The sequence below is a fragment of the Centrocercus urophasianus genome, unplaced genomic scaffold, assembly GCF_019232065.1.
Source record: "Centrocercus urophasianus isolate 14NV4802_14NV808 unplaced genomic scaffold, USGS_Curo_1.0 seq_19, whole genome shotgun sequence".
Taxonomy (NCBI): Eukaryota; Metazoa; Chordata; class Aves; order Galliformes; family Phasianidae; genus Centrocercus; species Centrocercus urophasianus.
In genome coordinates, this window is record NW_024884744.1 from 15865870 (window position 1) to 15883657 (window position 17788).

Below are 17788 nucleotides of genomic sequence, written 5' to 3' on the forward strand. Positions count from 1 at the left end.
CTTCAGAACCAAGAGTGGGCTGTTTATCTTGAAAGAAGGAGTGCAGTTACCTGACTCTATAAAATTTGCAAGCTTGATTGCTTTTATTCTGTGCATGTTAATTGTAGCTTTTGAAAGTATCATTTATTCAGGTAGCTGTTTCACAGCTTTAGAGAGGCTGATTCTGTGGTGTACTTCATGCTGTCGGGAGTTATTGCAGCAAATGAAAGAGCAACACTGTTTAGGCAGAAGCTTTGTGGCCCTGGCTCTCGGGCAGCTCTCTCACAGGTTGAGCGCCTGCAAGACTGTGACCAATATCTGAAACTGTTTTTAGTGATGTGTTGAGAATAACTGCTGTCTTTCTCAAACTCGCTTCTGAAATTAAGCTTGCATCATAAATGGTTTGAAAAGGAAGGAGAGAAAGAAATAACGGGTAACTGTAAACACTGCAAAATGTGGGATTGCCCTCTCACATATGGAATGAGATTTCCTACAGAAGACTTATGTCATCAGACTGACTAATTTAATTTTATTATTTCATGATTTTGGCATGCAGAATTTCCAATTAATAATGTAAGAAGCATGAGTCAAAAGAGTCCTGACGTTAAGTATATTCGAAACGGCATCTTGCAGTCATTCATGTGTGAACAAACCTAGCTTTTAAACACACTGGTTTTTAATAAAATACCTGCTGACACAGAATTTAATCTTACCAAGGTGAACAGAACGTATTTCTCTTCAGACATATCTGGCAGAAAGGCTTGACGTATTAAATTGGCATAACGTGCGCCAGATTTGATGTTGCTAAACAGAACCAAACATGAGCAGAAATGTTTCTTCTCAAGACAAGAGAAATGTGCTGATTTTGAGTATGTTACACAGCATTTGTAGTGTTGTAACTCTAGATAATCATCTCTAGTAAAGCAGTAATGCAAGTTCAGCATGTAAGCCATCACCTTGCACCACTATACCTAACCTAGAATGCCTTTCTCCCTCCTACCACAAGAAGAGAAATAAATCCATCAAAAACATCACCTCTGACTGGTGATCTTGTAGAACCAAACAAGCTCATGGCAGTATACATGGCTGATGCCATATTTCAGAGCAGTTTTCCTGTCTCAATCTGCAAGTGTTAATTACATGCAGAAATTACACAAAAATCCAGGTTCAAATGAGCAGGTAATTACATGCAGAAATTACACAAAAATCCAGGTTCAAATGAGCAGGTAATTACATGCAGAAATTACACAAAAATCCAGGTTCAAATGAGCAGGTGCCCCCTTCCAGATAGACATATTTTCCTGAAACATCCCTAATTTGGAAGAGCGCAGTGTACAACACAGCTCTGCCTTCCTCTGTGCTCTTTTGGCTCACGTACTCCAGACCAGCTGCCCATCCTTTGGGTTGTTTTTCAGTAGGATCTCCAGGAAGTGCTTTGAAGTCTCAGAAATATATATATGTAATTTAAGTTGACATACTTGGCAGGCTGATTTAAAAAATAGAATTGCTTCATGGCATGACACAAGAGATCTCTCAAGTGAGTTATAAAGAACTGAAGCATTTCTAACAGCCGCCAGCTTTTGCACACAGTTCTTAATGCTTCTCCTGCCATCTGTAGTGAATGCAATTCTTGTGCCATAGCGTAACTCTAAAGAAATAAGTTCTGTAGTGCAACTTTTTGGAATGCTTCAAAATACAGCCTGTCCTTTACTGAAGATCTTAACAGTTGGCTTGAAATCAGGAGGTGTAAGATTTATCACATTTCTATCTGATGATTTAGTTAAGAATAGTGTTCTGAAGACCACTGACTTCAAATACAAAGTAAAATTCAGATAGTTGCAGAAATTCTGGTAGCATAGCAAGAAAAAAAATAAATACATCCTACTGAATGCCTAGCACATAAAGCTTGCTTTCCTAGCAACAAATGGAAAAGGGAGAGCATTTTCTTTTCTGCTGCACAGTACAACATGAAAATAGATTAGCCACTACTCATGACTGTGTATTACTGTCTAGCATCTTATTTGAGTTGGGAAACAGAGACATAATAATATAACTGAGCGGTCAGAGTGCTTAGAGAACAGAAATCAGATGTTGCATTTACTGATATTTTCTCTGTAACCTTTGCTTTTCTCATAGCATTTTTTTTAATTTAGTCTTCAGAACTGAATTCTCCATTGTTTAATTCTGCAAATTATCATTATGACACTGAAAGGTTACAGCTGCAGTAAGTTCAGCAGGAGAATTCATAAGACAACCTGTGGCTGCATTGCCAAGCTGCTGCTCTCGGAGTTCTGAATGACTTTTGGCTCAAAAAGGCTGCTCTTTCACCTAGGCTCTTGCTCCTCTATTTCATGTTTCTTTAAAATCCTTGTCCCTAGTCACTTGGTAAAAGTTTTCCTGCTTAGTTATTGGTAGATTTCTGTTATTAAATGGTCAGTTGGACCAAATAAGCAAGATATAGATTGTAGTTGATATTCGCAGTTTAGGAAACACCCAGTGAATGCTCAAGTTTCCACTTGTGATTAAGCTTACTGTATCTCAAAGATCAGCTATAGTGGATCAGACCTGAGGCTCACTTAGCCTAATGTCCTGCCTGTAACAATAGCTAGACGTGTTTGTCAAGGGAAAAGCACAAAATTTAGTAAGCATATGTAATACTCCCCATTCTCCAGTCATTTATACCTCAGAGACTTACTGATTCAAATGTGATTCTTTGGATTCAGCAGCACGTAATAGATTTCTCCCTATGAGCTTTCACTGCTTAACTAGGTGATGTCTGAAAACACCTACTTCTTGTGTTGTTTGAAGCTTGGCCCTTGCTGGTTTTTGCATCCACTAATGCTTCTACTGAATGCAGCAGTGAATGATTAATCCCAGTAGAAAAGAACTATCTCAAGGCCTGAGGTACTGACATGCTCAGCCCTGGTACTTATATCCAGAGCTGCGTGGCAGTACAGCTCAGACTGCAGGTGCAGCTGCAACTCTCTTTAGCACTTAGCTATATGCTTGGCACTTGTCATTGTCTGACCATTTTCTTTTTATTTGACAACTGTATTTGCTTCACAAGACGTAAGGTACCTTAAATCTACATTTCTGATTGTTTGACATAGTGAGCTAAGGAAATCCCATCATTTCCTCAGATTACAGTAGGTGCAGCAAATATTATTTTGCATACTCATTTCTCCTTTCAGCTACAAGTACCCTCAGTGTAATAGCAGGGAAAAAAATTGCTGCAAAAGGCAAGGCTGGAAGTATGATGAAGCCTGCCAGATAACAATTACTTCCTTCTTTTCAGATGTAGGTGCAAGAAACTACAGGCATTTGTGTGCTATTTATTACAACAAGAGCCCTGGGTTTGAGATTATCCATGGTTTGCTGGATAGAGTCATGCAGCTTCTGGAAGTACCCCCTAATGAAGAGAATGGATATACAATCAAGGCGACTGAAGGTAAGGGAGACACAGCGTACTGCAGAGCTTGTTTTGGAGCTCAGATGTTCCCCTACAATCTCATGTGAACTTTCTGTTGTTGCTAGCAGTCACAAAATGAATATTATTACACTGTGGTGTGGCAGCATGCATAATTTTGGAAAGGCATTAACTGCATTCACAGATAGCAAATCAGGTTTGGTGTCTTTCTATGATTTATTCTTACTATAAACAATGACTTGACAACTTTTTAAAGAAATCATAGTAAATTGTAAGCTATGAACCTCACAGGCTGTTTATGATAAATTAACCTAATTATTAGGTGAGTAGGAATTCACAAAATGAATGAGTATGCTACATACCCACTGCATTCTCTTCAGCTAACAGTAACTTCAAAAGGCAACTTCTTACACTGTTCTTTTACTTTATAGCTTTATATCATTTGTTTATATATGCCTCTTATTTGTATATTCACATGAAGCTATACACTTCATTTATCTTTTGTTTGAAGACCTGCTGTCTTTGAGACTGAGCCTTTCAGACTGCTCAGACAAGCAGTTGTATAACAGACCTCTTCATTCTCCATACAGGGTCAGCAGCACATGAATTAAAAATAACATCCTTAAGTGCTCAACCTCCCTTCTACGTGCATTTGTGTGCAAGAGATAAAGAAAGCAGACTGACTTGATTGTAGGAGCAGGGATGTCAGCTCAAGAGAACAAGCAGCAGCAATTAATCTATTCATTTAACTTAAACAAAAGCATAGTGATTACACTGCAGAAAGACTGTACAGGCAGTGACTGTGAGTTTACTTCACTGTGTATTGGTGTTCCGAGGTATGAAATAATGACGGAAATTGGCTCAGCTTGAAAAAGTGCTTCCATTCTGCACTTACTGAAACCAGTGGCACCAGTATAAGATCCCTACAGCCTGAGAAGCTCACCTATTTGTCCTGTAATTTGGCATTACAGTACACATCTTGTTTCAGCGTGCTGCCAGAAATGCCAGGCATAACGCTTCAACCAAGTGGTGTCCTAGCCCATTTTTGATGCATGCTTCTGTCATACAGTGATGATTTTTTCCCCCCCAAGCTCTGCATCTCACTTCCCATTTTTTCTACAAAGTACTTGGCTCAGTGTTAGTTAGGCAGACATTCAAAGGGTTTGCTAATTAATATTGTTAATATGATTACTGGGTCGACTAGTGGGCTGTTCAAAGTCTTGTAGTTTTTGTTATAATTCTACACAGTACAGAACTGGTAACAACAAAGCTTATTTGGGGGGATTTAAAAGAAATCAAGGAGCTGAGTACTCGGGTGCCATTGATGCGTCAGTCAAACCTAACTGTTACATTCCTTCTTGTTTTCAAACAGGCATATGAAGTTTGCTTTAGAAAAGTATTTGCAAATGTTTTGTATTCTGTACCATAGCGTTTCAGTTAGATATGACTGTCTGAGGAACTGGAATAAGAAGATGAACAAATAATCCTAACAGTGAAGAAGTTATTTCTAGATTCTAGTGTTGTTGTTCTTGATGCTGTGGATTTGCAATACCTTTAAAAAAATCCCTGCATCTTCATGGCATAGAATGCAGGACAGGTGATGCCTTGCCCTATGCAGTATAGTACAAGCAACTTGTAACTCTTTGCTATAGAGCAGAAAAAGGAAGTGCCTACTGCTTTGTTTTGGCAGCGATTCAGAAACTCTCCTGGGATGACATGTAGATCCCTTGCAGTTCTACTGACATTGGAATTTAACCTCAATAACAATGCAGGTGGCTGATACTCCTAGTGCCAAGTGAATGCAGTGTCACTGCACCAACTTACTGAAAAGAGACTGACTGCAGAAGTAACTCAGTCAGAGTGGCCTAGGAGGTTTGTTTGATTTTGTTTTTAACTTGCATGGCAATCTCTGCATTACGCATGCATGAAAGAAAGTGTCAGCAGATGATGGAGTAAGGTCAATTGCTGAGCAAAAGAAAGATATCCTATAACGTCTTATGAGACTGCAGCATCCTGAAATAATTCAGAAAGAGCAATGCTAGTTACTTCAGAGGTTTTAACTCAGGACAGTAATGTGGCACGGCTATTTCGATGCATCTTTATGGAGCATGTTTCTTATTGACTGTGCCAAGTTAAAATTTGTGTACTGAGAAATGGATTTATCCTACGAGACCGATACTACTTTTGTATGCAGTCTTAAGTAGAACTTGAGACTAGTATTGAAGGTAGCACTTTATACTTGGTGTAACTGCTTAAAACAGCTCCAGTAATTGTTGGAAAACCAACACTGGGAAAAACCTTGTTTTGTACGAGCAACACAAAATAAATAGAGGAGATGTATTGGGCACATATTTTCCTCCTTTCCAAATTCACTTTGGAAAATGAAACACCCCCACTATATTCTTCTTTGGCCCATATGTTCAAATCATAAGTATTTAAGCTCCTTCTGTTCTACCAACACCTAAGTGCCCTGTGATTTGACCCAAAGGTCAGAGCCTTTCTGCCTTCATAGCAACACCTGTGAAAAAGTGCAGATGCTAGAAAATATGGGTGAAATTGTGATGTTCCCCTGGCCTTTGCACTACAGTTTGGTGTAATCTGAGCTAGGTAATAAGTGGAGAAAAGATGTTTAAAGCAGCCTTAAGGAAGGGAGGGTTCTAAGTGGCTGAATTCAATTTCAATATATATGTACATTTGGCACTCAGAGCTTTTCAGTTTCTTAGAGTTACTGAGGAAACTTTTTTCCTTTATTGCTACATACAGAAGATTATGAAGTATTAAAGGCAGAATGCTGAAATGCTACCCACTGTTTTAAAACACATGGGGCTGACTTTCTGAATTCCATGATCACTGACCTAGAAAATACTTTGGTTTTTGTTTTGGAACAGCCTAGGCATCCATAATTGAACAGTCTGAGTATAATTACTGCTTCCTTCCTCACGTTTTCCTGTGCTCCATAATACAGCCTCCTTGCATAAGCTATCTCAAAATTCTATATCATAAGATGTATGGATCAATCTTTTTAAGTGATAAATATGAGTGGAAAGAGCCAATGAATTTAATGGAATTAGTTTTTTCATTTCAATTGGTTTCACTTTCTTTGAAATGAAAACTAACATTGTTCTGATAAATACACTGGAAGTTATTCTTAATTTCAAGCTTTTATCTCTGCAGAAACAGGCAAGTTTTCTGCAACATTTTGGTAATCCCATGTCCTAGATGACTATTTTCTTCCAGAAGTCAGGACCACGATCAGAAAAGGTGTTCCTCACGGGACTTAGGTTCACAGTAAAGTTTTACTTAAGCTAGAAAAGCAGTTTGTGCATATTAAATACTGATGGTAGATTGTCTTGCACAATACTCAAAGCTATGGCATAAGGTACAAGGTAGAATTACTCTGTTACCTTATAAGAAAGTGACAGTGATTGTAAATATGAAGGAAAAAAGCCCTATTTTTGCAGTACCTCCTGAGAGTCTCCCATACCTTGCACATATAAGTGAATTGAGCATAACCTGTTAGAAAACAGAGAGTAATGCCCGTGCGTTATGAAAATGAAGCAACTTGATATGTTCACAGAGAATATGAATGCTGCTTGCTCACATGAAAGCAAACAGTTTCTGGATAGCGTGGGCTTACAGCACCAGCTCCTTTATTTGTTCTTGTGAATTGCAGCTCAAGCTTTGGACTTCTTGTTTATTTATCTTTTGAGATAAATTTGCATGCCATTCATTGTGTTGGGGTAGTCAGCAGCTTAATAAGGCTGGGAAGTCAGCCAGTTTGTGTTCACCATAAATGTCTGCTTAATAAATGCATACTTGAATGCCTACTAAGTCTTGCTTCCTTTAGTAATTGACAGTTGTCTTTTAAAAAAATTGCTCCCCTTTATTTTTACAGCCCTTAATTAAATGAAAGGTGTGGTAAAGTGTAGAAAATTTTAATTCCACAGTAAATCACAGTAATAACTTCTCAGTTAATGAGGTTTAGCTGTGAAATTAGAGGTGTAATAGTTATCTCCATAGCTAAGAACATCAGTTTGCTTTTAAAGTAATAATTATGCAACAGATCAGAGTCTAAATCTCCATTTAAAGTTAATCTCAATTCACAAGACAAAAGGAGGAAAGTCTGGGACTAGTTCTGAGTTGCATATGTAGCACTGAGCCCCTGCATCTCTCTGGTGGTCAGTTTGAACTGGGAGACTGAACCATGCACAGAAGTTTAGTGCTGAACTTGGCATTATGAGTGCCTGTTCTGGTTTTATTAACTGGAGCTCAGCTGCACTCAGGAGCAGTCCTGGCTTTTCAGTTTGCTGTCCTGGCAGCTATTGCATCATTCACAAGTGTCAGTAATTACATATTTACTCATAGATAAATGAAGGAAGCGTGCACATCTTACTGTGAAGCCTCAAGCACCATTTGCAACACATTAGAAAATATTAGCCAGTGTTTCATCCATTTAATGGCCGTTCAAACACAGATACCCTGTAGTTGCTATTGCGTCCTTGTTATTGTATTTATCTACCAAATTCTAGTTTGAAAGAGTAGAATCACATTTTTGTGACAACATCCATTCTCCATAAAACCGTATCAGCTGCTAATTGTCTGTATCCACATCCTCTGAATTTCAGATTTGCCAATTACCAAATCACGTTTTTCTCAAGATCAGTATCAGATCACTGGTTTCTGGTTTTGCAGACCATTCACCTGGAAATACCAGCAGCACATGAATATTTTTTCTCGTACTACAGAAGTGCCAGCACTGCTGTCAGGCAGAGGAGAACTGTGTTACTGTGACATATCGTGGGGCAGTGAGAGGTTTGGCAGTCCCCCCAGTGTTTAGTCTTTATTCTTCTGCTGTACAGGCCTCTTTAGAGTTGCATTCTGCTGCTCCCCACCCCCACCAGCAAGGGCAGCTATATTTTTTTATAATCATTTATCTTAACGAGCATAAGATTAAAATCTTCCTTGCGTCAAGAGTTTTAAAGCCTGGCACAGCTTACATTATATGATACAAAATTAGGTCATTTTTATATTCTCTCCTTAGATTTTGAAATACAGAACGATTGCTTTTTCAGACTGCGTTTTCAATGTAGCTGTTGCAAAGCCCTCTCTATAAAAGATGATTCATCCAACCTAGTAAGCAGAAATAGCAAATTGCATCTCTCCTTGTGCAGCAAGCAGGGGCAGCGCCGGTGATGTCAGCGGCGGCTGCAGTGCTGCTTCCCTGCTGTGTGGTGCCCTGCTGTGACACAGGCAGGCTGTGTGCTCAGCTGATCACATTTTTGCTACAACATTAATGCTGTGATTAGTGATCTTGTTAAGCTTGCAGTCTTAATAATCACCAAATACATTAGATTCTATTTTTAAAGTAATTCTGGCTTTATTTATTCCCATCGTCACAGGCTTGCATTTGTTGTTTGGTTGGTTTTTCTTGTGAGGGTGAGGCTTCTTTTTCCTTGTTTCATTTGTTTTTGAAGCAGACAGCTTATTTTAAGATCTAGTTATGGCCTTTTCCCACATATGCATCTGCTTTAATAAAGATAGAGAGTAATGCTGCTGGCTGACTGCAGTGTAATTGATGTTGAGGGGTGCATCAGCACAAAGCACAGTTGATAACAATGCCACGTCAAGTGTGCAAGTCATCAGTTGTGAGCAGGGCTGTACATGGATGTTGGATGTGCTACCACATCTTCAGACTGCTGTGAGGCTGTAGCTGAGCAGATGTCTGATTTTTGTGATACAGAAGCAGAGAGACAGCACTTCAAATTTAACATCACGTACATGTCTCACAATTATGTATGCAATACAGTTTTAAACAGAAGACTGTAAGGTTTTCACCTCTAACTTCTACATCAGTGTGAATGCAGAATCTTAAGATTTGCCTGTGTTAGAGGAATTGACTTGACCTAGACTTGAGAAGCCTTGGTTGCTGGCCCTGACAGTTTCACGGGGTGCTGAGATTCGTAGCTTAAACTACCATGGAATAGTACATAATTAAGTCATTTAGAGCCCGGTAGCCATGAAAGCATATCATAGAATCACCAAGGTTGAAAACAACCTCCAAGATCATCTAGTCAACCATCCACCTATCACCAATACTTCCCCACTAAACCACGTTCCTTAGTACATCTCCTGAGTGTTTCTTGAACACCTCCAGAGACAGTGACTCAACCACCTCCCTGTCTATCTCAGCAAGTGGCATCAGGTCACTGGGAGGGGAGGATGGCTTGATCAAGGGTGTGAAATGCATACATATCATGCAAACTAGATGTGACATGCTAAAGCAGAATTGCAGGCTGACAGTGCTGGCTCTTGTTCAAGCCAGAAGCTGAGACCTACTGGCTTACTGCACAACGTGGAGTACACAATACCCCTACCATGAAGAGTATGGTTTATTGTTTCATTTTTATTTCTGAGGAATACTGATGTAAAAGGTGAATCATTCTTTTACGTATATGAAAAGGGACAAAAAGATCCCGGAACAGAGAAGTTAGCTGTGATGCAATAGCTGAGGTGTGGGACTTCTAGACAGGGCAGACCCACATTTCAGATAAATCCGGATTTCAGAACTGGCCTAAAAACAAAGCTTGGCTATGTGATGATTCACCTTAAGTCTAGCTAAAGGCTAATGTAGAATTGTTGTTTTCTCAGAGCTGCGTCACAAATGCAGATTTATTGAGCTTGATACACAAGTACACATTTCAAGAAAAAAAGATACAAATTTGATAGAATTATTTCTAGGTTTTCTACTCAGGGCAAATTTTTCCTGTACAGATCATTGAGGCAGTCACGCTGGTACTTCAGCATCGCATTTCCGAAACCCCATTACCTAGATTGGTGACCCAGGATGTGTGGATGTCCTTAGCCTCAGCCTCCACCCAAATACTGCCTTCCACTGGGAAAGTCAGGAACACAGTGATGTTACCCACATAATCTTAAATTCTTTTGACGATATTGTAGTTCTGAGAACAATGCAGGAGGTTAAAAAGGAACTCTAAACCTGTTACATTCTTGGATCATATCTGGACATCCAGTAACACCCTCTGTTACAGCTCTTGTTTTTCCACAGCAAAAGTAGAAAAATAAAGCTAGCCTGAACCCTCTACCAGTCTCTGTTGAAGGCAAAGGAGAGGAGGGGAGTGCTAGCTGTACCAGTCCCCAGGTTGATGCTGCATCAATTTCTTAATGGTGACTGTAACAGTTGAGCCTGGGTATAAGTGCTTTTATGATTTCTCCACACTCTTTAGAGTAAGAAGTTTGTTGCAGGCTTTACAGAAGTAATTAACATTCAGCAAACTACCATAGGAATGTTTACAACAGGATATTTTGTTTGTGCTTTTAACTTTAGGCAAATAGAGGACATCATTTCAAATACACGTATTACAAGTTCGTATTAGTTGAAAGATGTGGTGTTGAGGTAGCTGTAGTTTTGGAGGTCTTAGCATGAGATTTTGAGAGCCCAACTGTACTGTATACATGCACGAGAAAAGGTGATTGCCTCTTAATGCTGATGCATGCTGTGACTTTGTACTTAAGTGCATCTGCTGGAAAAGGGAATTAGTAAGAAATGTGAAGAACCTGATCCTAAAAAAGGAAAAGCCACCACAGCCCTCCAAACTAAATTCCATACAGTGTCGCAAAGGTAACATACTTCAGCAGATGAGCCAGGGTGAAGTAGTCACCCAGCTGCCCTCTCACCACGGGGACAGGGAATTAAGATGAAAGACTTCGGAGGCCACATGAGCTCCTCTCTATTACCTTCTTAAGCTTCAGCTTCCGATGTTCCTTCAAATTATAGGAACAAACGGGTAGGTTTGAAGGCTTAGCACAACTGTAGGCCTCTAATACTGCTTTAATCTATTTCTTTTTGAAAAGGAGGGAGAGTAAAGCACAGAAAAGAAACTGTGCAAGGTGTTTGACAACAAAGAGTGCAGGGAACTCCGAGCATTTTGAGGGTCAATTAGCCAGAAAATGTGCTAAAGACTACATGCTCTATTGGATTACTGGCCAAAGAATTACCCCAAAGCAATCACAGTTGCTTGAATACAGAAAGGCAATTACAGATTTTTGAGGACAACCTGCAGAAGCTGTAATTAAAGGTGTTATTTCTACATCACTGAACATTAGAAATTAAATTCTTACTCGCAGCCACGAGAAGTAACTTTTGTCTTTCACTTCTGTGTAATATATCAGCATAAACCATGACTGGCTTCGGCATCTCTTCTTCAGGAATGCATATTGTATTTCACCCCACCCCTTCTGGCAACTACCAATTATAATGTTGACATATTAAAAGGTGGATTTCAATTGTCATACCTTCTGACTTCCTCTGACATTGTGCAAGTCCCCATTAGCTAGGACAATACAATCCCTGGCTGGATTTCAAGGTGAGGTTTGTGAAGAGCTATTTGTGTGTGGAGCAGACAGGATTATATCAGAAGAGCGATAGATTTGCCATCACTGAAGCAAACAATGTAGTAAACTGCAGTTTTTAAATGAACGTTGGCTCTCGAGGCACTTGATAGCACAGGCAATAAGACCTACAGGAGCAGGCATTGGGTGTGATCACAACAGCCATAAAGGCAGCCACCTCCTGGCATGCTCAGCGTTGCCTTTGGATGTTCTGCAAGAACTCCTTGACCAGCCAAAGCCTATCTCAGGAAGGCCATGCTCCTCACTACCTTGCAATTCTTGACACTGTATGCAGCTAGAACAACACACACTTAGCATTGACTTCTGCTTCATTGACACTTAAGAGTAAGCTCCAGCTTATGGTCTGGCATTTTCCAAACAAAGTAATCATGCCTTTTTTGCTGACTCCTCATACGTGGAAAGCAGCATAAGCTCATATCTTTCACACAACCTTGGCTCTTTAAGCTTGGCTGCTCTTTATACCTTACTTTGAGAACTAACACAAAGGCCCAGCCCACAACACATAAGCTTCCTCAGAGTCTGAGGCACTATTACCATTTCATCCGGACCACAAGGAAAATACAAAGCAAGAAGCATACCTGTTATTTTGGAGCACCTGTGGGCTGCTGTTGCTGTGGGCCCTGCTGCAGTTCCATCCGTCCTCCTAAGGAGCTGCCTCCTTCTCGCTTCTCTTCTAGTGCTGGTTGACACTTCACTCAAATCACACTTCCAACTTCACCATACCTTTTTCCCTGCTTCTATGTGTATATGTTTCTCTTAATCTTCCTTTATGGGCTCCCTTTTCAACACCTGTTCTTTGTGATCTGAAATTGGCTCTTAATTGTAGCAGCCTGGCAGAGCTGTGTGTGTGCGCCAGCACAGGGTCAGGTGTGAGCCCACCTCTCTCACCTGCTGCCTGTTGGGCTGTAGGGGAGCTGCTTACAAAGGGAACCCTCAGGCCCCCATCTGCTGGATGCAGCCCAGAGGTTGTTCTGGCAAGCAGGAATATACTGAGGCATTCCACAGTGCAGCCAATTATCACAATAATAGTTTCATTATTAACCAGTGTTCGTAAACTGTCTGTAAAACTATTCCTCAGCTCATGTTTCTCTGGTGCAGGAGCCAAGTGTTAGCCAGACAGATGGGAACCTAAAGCTTTTAACAGGTTTTTCTGTTTGTATTTGTTGATTGTCTGACCTCTTCCAGTCAGAGAGTAATGGTGTCTGCAAAGCACCACACGCACTGTGGGTTATCCCATGAGCAGTGAACCCTTCTAGGCTGGCAGAGAAGAGGTGGTTTGAAGGTTCTGTTGCACAAACTTTGAGGAGTAAATTTTTTCCTGTTGATATTAATGAGATTTTTACTCCTTTTCTGCAAGGAATATCAAATCCAATAGCATTGTGGTCATTGACCAGTGCTGGCTGGAACATTTGAAGCTGCAGACATGGGGAGAAGGAGAGCATCACCTCTGTTCTGTGGTTGGAAGTCTTAGTGGTGTCTCTTTGCTTGTGTTACGTGTTCTGAAGTTGTGCTGTAAGCTTACGGTAAGAAGGAACACATTTTGCCATTGTTCAGCTTATAGCTGATTCAGCACTTGGCTTTGTGATGTAATCATTAAACATACAGCTTCTGATACAACGCAGTGAATTGCCACTGGCTTCCAACGTGCATTACAAATGCTCAGGCAGCAGATGCCCCATCCCATCTGTGCTCTGCTAATGTAAGGCTGACTGCTGCCCATGCCCTTTCTTGGGCCCGAAACACAAAATTGTTTCACGCTATGGGAACCAGCACAGATCTTGGGAATGGCAGCAGCTCGGTGCTCTCCTGACCCCACTGACCACAAGGTTACGCCCAGAGCAGAACTGGCCTCTGGGAAACCTGTGGTCCAGTGGCAGCTCACTGGGTGCTACAGGTGAAAGTGTAACAAGGAATTTGTTTTTTAATGGCTGTAAGGATGCAGGGATGACAGCTGGGTTTGCAGCGTTTGATTCAGTGCAGTGTTGTGTTAGACCCTATTCAGATGCTTAACGTTTAAAACCAGTTGAGTCGCATGATGTAACTGGGATGGATGTGTGAGGAAAAAGTAACTCTCCCAAGGCTGCACCGAGCTCAACTCAGACTCAGTTTTTTTAATTAACCCTACTGTCAACGTTTTTGTTAATTTGTTTGCTCTTTTCTCCCTAATTTTGCAGTGGCATGCCAGCATTATGACCATGTGTTCAGTTCTTGCTGTTGTGCCAGGGTAAGCTCACACAGGCGTTTCTGAAAGAACGTCACTGTGCTGCTCACATCCTTGGCACAATACCGGCTTTATTCACAGAGAGGAAAGCCTTTACCACTAACTGCAAGGGTACTTTATTTTTAGGCTGTGTTTTCACCCACAGTCTGCAGAGCGATCTGTACACACGGCATTTGTTTCTTTTCTAAATGTGTTCCGTCAAGTTTTATTTTAACACTGGCGCTGCAGCGTGGCAGTGGGAAGTGTCTGTTTGGGAAGAGTCACGTGTGGGTGAGAGTCAGGGTCAGATAATGGCACAGCTGTGTGCCCAGTGCAGGCAGCAGGGCTGTGCTCAGGGATAAGATTGAAATGGATCACCTAAAATACACTGGGTCAGAATACTTCTATTAACAATCCTTACTTCATGTTACCGTGATACAAATAAAGCTGAGATGCCTGGGACTTTTGTGTTCCCTTACTGGTCTTTCTGAATGTGGGAGAACTGCAGCCATCTTCTTGGGTCCCCCCAGAGGTCAACAGTGGGCAATGAGGCGCTGGAACTGCTGCCCAGAGCAGCTGTGGGTGCTCCATCCCTCACGGTGCACAAAGCTAGGCTGGATGGTCAGCCTAGGGGCAGCTAGCCCATGACAGGGCTTGGAACTGGGTGGGCTTTAAGGTCCCATCCAACCCCAGCCATTCTATGAGCGTACGAAATGTTCCTGAAGTTTGAGTTTAATTTTGTCCCTTTTTAAAATTTGGCACTGCAGGGATGCACCCCAGCTGCAGCATCACAGCTTCCTCGTTCCCATCCACTGTCTATTCTCATAGAAGATGCTTTGTTGGATTTTAGGATACTGAGAAAAAGATGCAGAGTAAGGTAGAGGGCATTGGATGTGCTGCTGTCTGGTGCTGACTGATTTCCTAGTGGAAGTACAGAAGCGAGTCTGACCCTCTCTGCAGGATGCTGCTGTAGGAGTACAGTGCAGAGGCTTTGTGTAGGAGGAACTGCAGGGTCCAGCACTGTGTTTCATCCCCTCCTCCCTCCCTGAGCTCCCTGCACTGCCTGCAGTGCTGCTGGCAGTGAGCCCTGAGCTGTGCTCCTACAACCAGCCCTCACTTTCTTCTCAGGGTTACAGTAACTGAAGGAAGGAATAAACAGCAATAAAATACACTAGCTTCATGTTTCAGCTTAAAAGGCAGAAGTCATCCCTTCAGGTTTGATGCAGATGCTGTTGAAGCATCCCAGCACTCCGATCACGCTGGAAATGACCACAGAAGGAGTTGGGAAGGGTTCTTCCCATGTGACGAGTTTCCCAGCTCCAAATGTGCATTCCATCATTCTTCCCTAGGGAAAGCCATGTGTTACCTTCTCATCCTGCAGATGAGGAACGCAGCTCATGCCCAGTTATGTGAGGTGTACTCAGGCATGACGTGCTGCCGACCCGTAGGTGCCAGTGAGCTCCATTTCCTTAAACAGAGTCAGGTGGGAAACATTCTGGTGTTCAGTAGTACCCAAAGCCCAGGAAGCCCATCTCACTGTCCCTCTGCATTCAGTTATCTGTGCGTATTCCCGTTAAAGAAATAACACAGTCAAAATAACTGAGTGCAAAAGTTGCCCACGCTTTGGGCTTCATGTTTTATTTTTAACTCAAAGTGTTTCCTCATTTGCTATCAGTCATGGCAGCTGCTAATGCAGAAAGTGAGAGCCTATTCTTAGCATCTCAGCACACAGAGCTGCCTAATAGTGAGTGCTTTGTTCCCCATGGTAAATGCCTATTGACTTCCTTGGCCCAGAGAAATATTGATTTTTCTCTCACTTTCTTCACAGGCTCTGCTTTCTTCCCTGGGCGTTGCGCTGAGATCTTTGCCAGAGGTCAGAGCGTGGGGAAGCTGGGAGTGCTGCACCCCGACGTCATCACCAAGTTCGAGCTCACCATGCCCTGCTCTGCCCTGGAGATCAACATTGAGCCCTTCGTGTGACGGCAGGGCCTTACCCACAGATGCCCACTCCCATGCTCTGCACCCTCTGCTCCTCTTCCTCTGTAGGCAACATCCGCTTCTGCTTTTACGTTTCAATAAACCACAAAAACAGAGTCTGGCTCCGTGGGTAGATGTGTTCCTTACCGTGTAGGATGGAGCTGCAGTGAGACTGTGCCGTCGGTATTTGGAGAGGGGTGAAAAAGCCAAGCTGGGTAACAGCCCAGCGTTCTACAAGAGAAATGTAATGGCAGAGCACGTGATTTGTTTTCAAAATCAGAAATGTTCCACAGACGCAGCTTCATACTGTAACTGATTATGGCTGCGTAACAGGAATCTCATTCTTTTCTTATTGCATGAAATAAGATAATTGATTAGAGCAAATGCTGAGTGAATGTGAGCAGAACGAAGGAGTTGAGCTTTTCTTCTGTACGGTTGTCATGTGCTCATCAGTGGCTGGGGGAGGAAAACAAACTTATTTCATGAAAACCAGAGATACTTTGTAAGCAAGATGTGTGTAATATCTGCTGTCCCACTCCAGACATCACTGCCGATCCTTTATCATTCTAAATTCAGAAGGCGTGGGTGGAATTACATTTTTCCATGGTTGATGTAAGCCAAGTGGGTTTTGAAGCACCAAAGTAAATTGGGGAAATGCATTTAGGAGCATATGCCCGTGATCGTCTGCAGGAAGAGCTGAAAATATCAAAGCTTTGGTCAGACTGAGGTCAGTGTCTGTCTGCCTGGGGCAGCGCTCACTGCACAGCCTTCCAGTGGGTGGCTGAGCCCCAGCAGCACAGCTAGGACACGGCACTGGCCCTGGGTGCAGACAGGCACAGCATGCTGTGACCACAGCATTCAGCCCAGTGCTCCTGGCTCATCACCCACCCATGAAGCTGGCAGTTGTTCATTTGCATTGGTACAACCATTGCAATGTCGCATGCCAGTAGCAGCAGCCTGATTTTTTGTGGCTCATCACCTCTGGGGAGCCAGGCGGCCTCTGGTCCAGGAGCAGCCCTGTGAGCAACGCACTGCCGTCACCCACCTGGAAACACCACAGTTTCCCCAGAGCAGCGTGCATGGGGGCAGAATCCTGCGTGGAGAATCCTGCGGCCGCACTGCCGTGCCCCCAGGGCCCATCTGCTTGCGTGTGGGGTGCAGCACAGGGAGCCCTGCCCAGCCCCCCCAGGCTGCTCAGTGTGGGAAGCGGCCTGAAACACAGATGGAAGGCATTAGAAAGCCCTGTTTATTGGTGTGTCATGCATGGGGATTAGGACGGCAATACGGCAGATTTGCATTTCAGCAGACTGCAGGCATGTGTGCATGCACTAAACGTATTTCTCCACGCATGATTTTCTCTCTCTTTGGGTGTCCCAATTCTCCTGTGAATTTATGCTCTCTGAGTGAGAAGGCAGTGCTGGGGCCGCAGTCTCTCACTGCTGCTTCAGGATTTGGTCTTTCGTGAAGCAGAAATGTGGAGTTTTGCTCAGAGCAGGCACTAGCAGGGCTAGAGCTGCAACTACAAACATTTCCTGTTCCTCCCTTCCAGCTGGGAGCCCCTCCCAGCCCAGCAGCCACTTGCAGGTAGTGAAAAAGTGCATAACATGAACACAGTAGCAAACCAAATCTTGCAAAATATTTATATTTTAAAATTTGAACCAAGTACAGTTTGCATGTATCACATGAATCCCATATGGGTGAATACTATAAAAGATAAAAATATCTGTGCACATACTTTATAAATCCAAGCATCTCTGTACAGCTTACACAAGTTC

The 17788-nt window shown here is 42.4% G+C and overlaps 1 protein-coding gene across 1 annotated transcript in view; it reads left to right on the plus strand.

The window, feature by feature from the left end:
- Window positions 1–16130, plus strand: part of FARSB (phenylalanyl-tRNA synthetase subunit beta) — a 33148-nt gene extending 17018 nt beyond the window's left edge. The window contains exons 16-17 of the mRNA XM_042820893.1: window positions 3275–3427; window positions 15865–16130. Of these exons, the coding sequence (XP_042676827.1) occupies window positions 3275–3427; window positions 15865–16016 (305 nt within the window). The 3' untranslated portion in view covers window positions 16017–16130. The remainder of the gene's footprint in view (window positions 1–3274; window positions 3428–15864) is intronic.
- Window positions 16131–17788: the final 1658 nt, after the last annotated feature.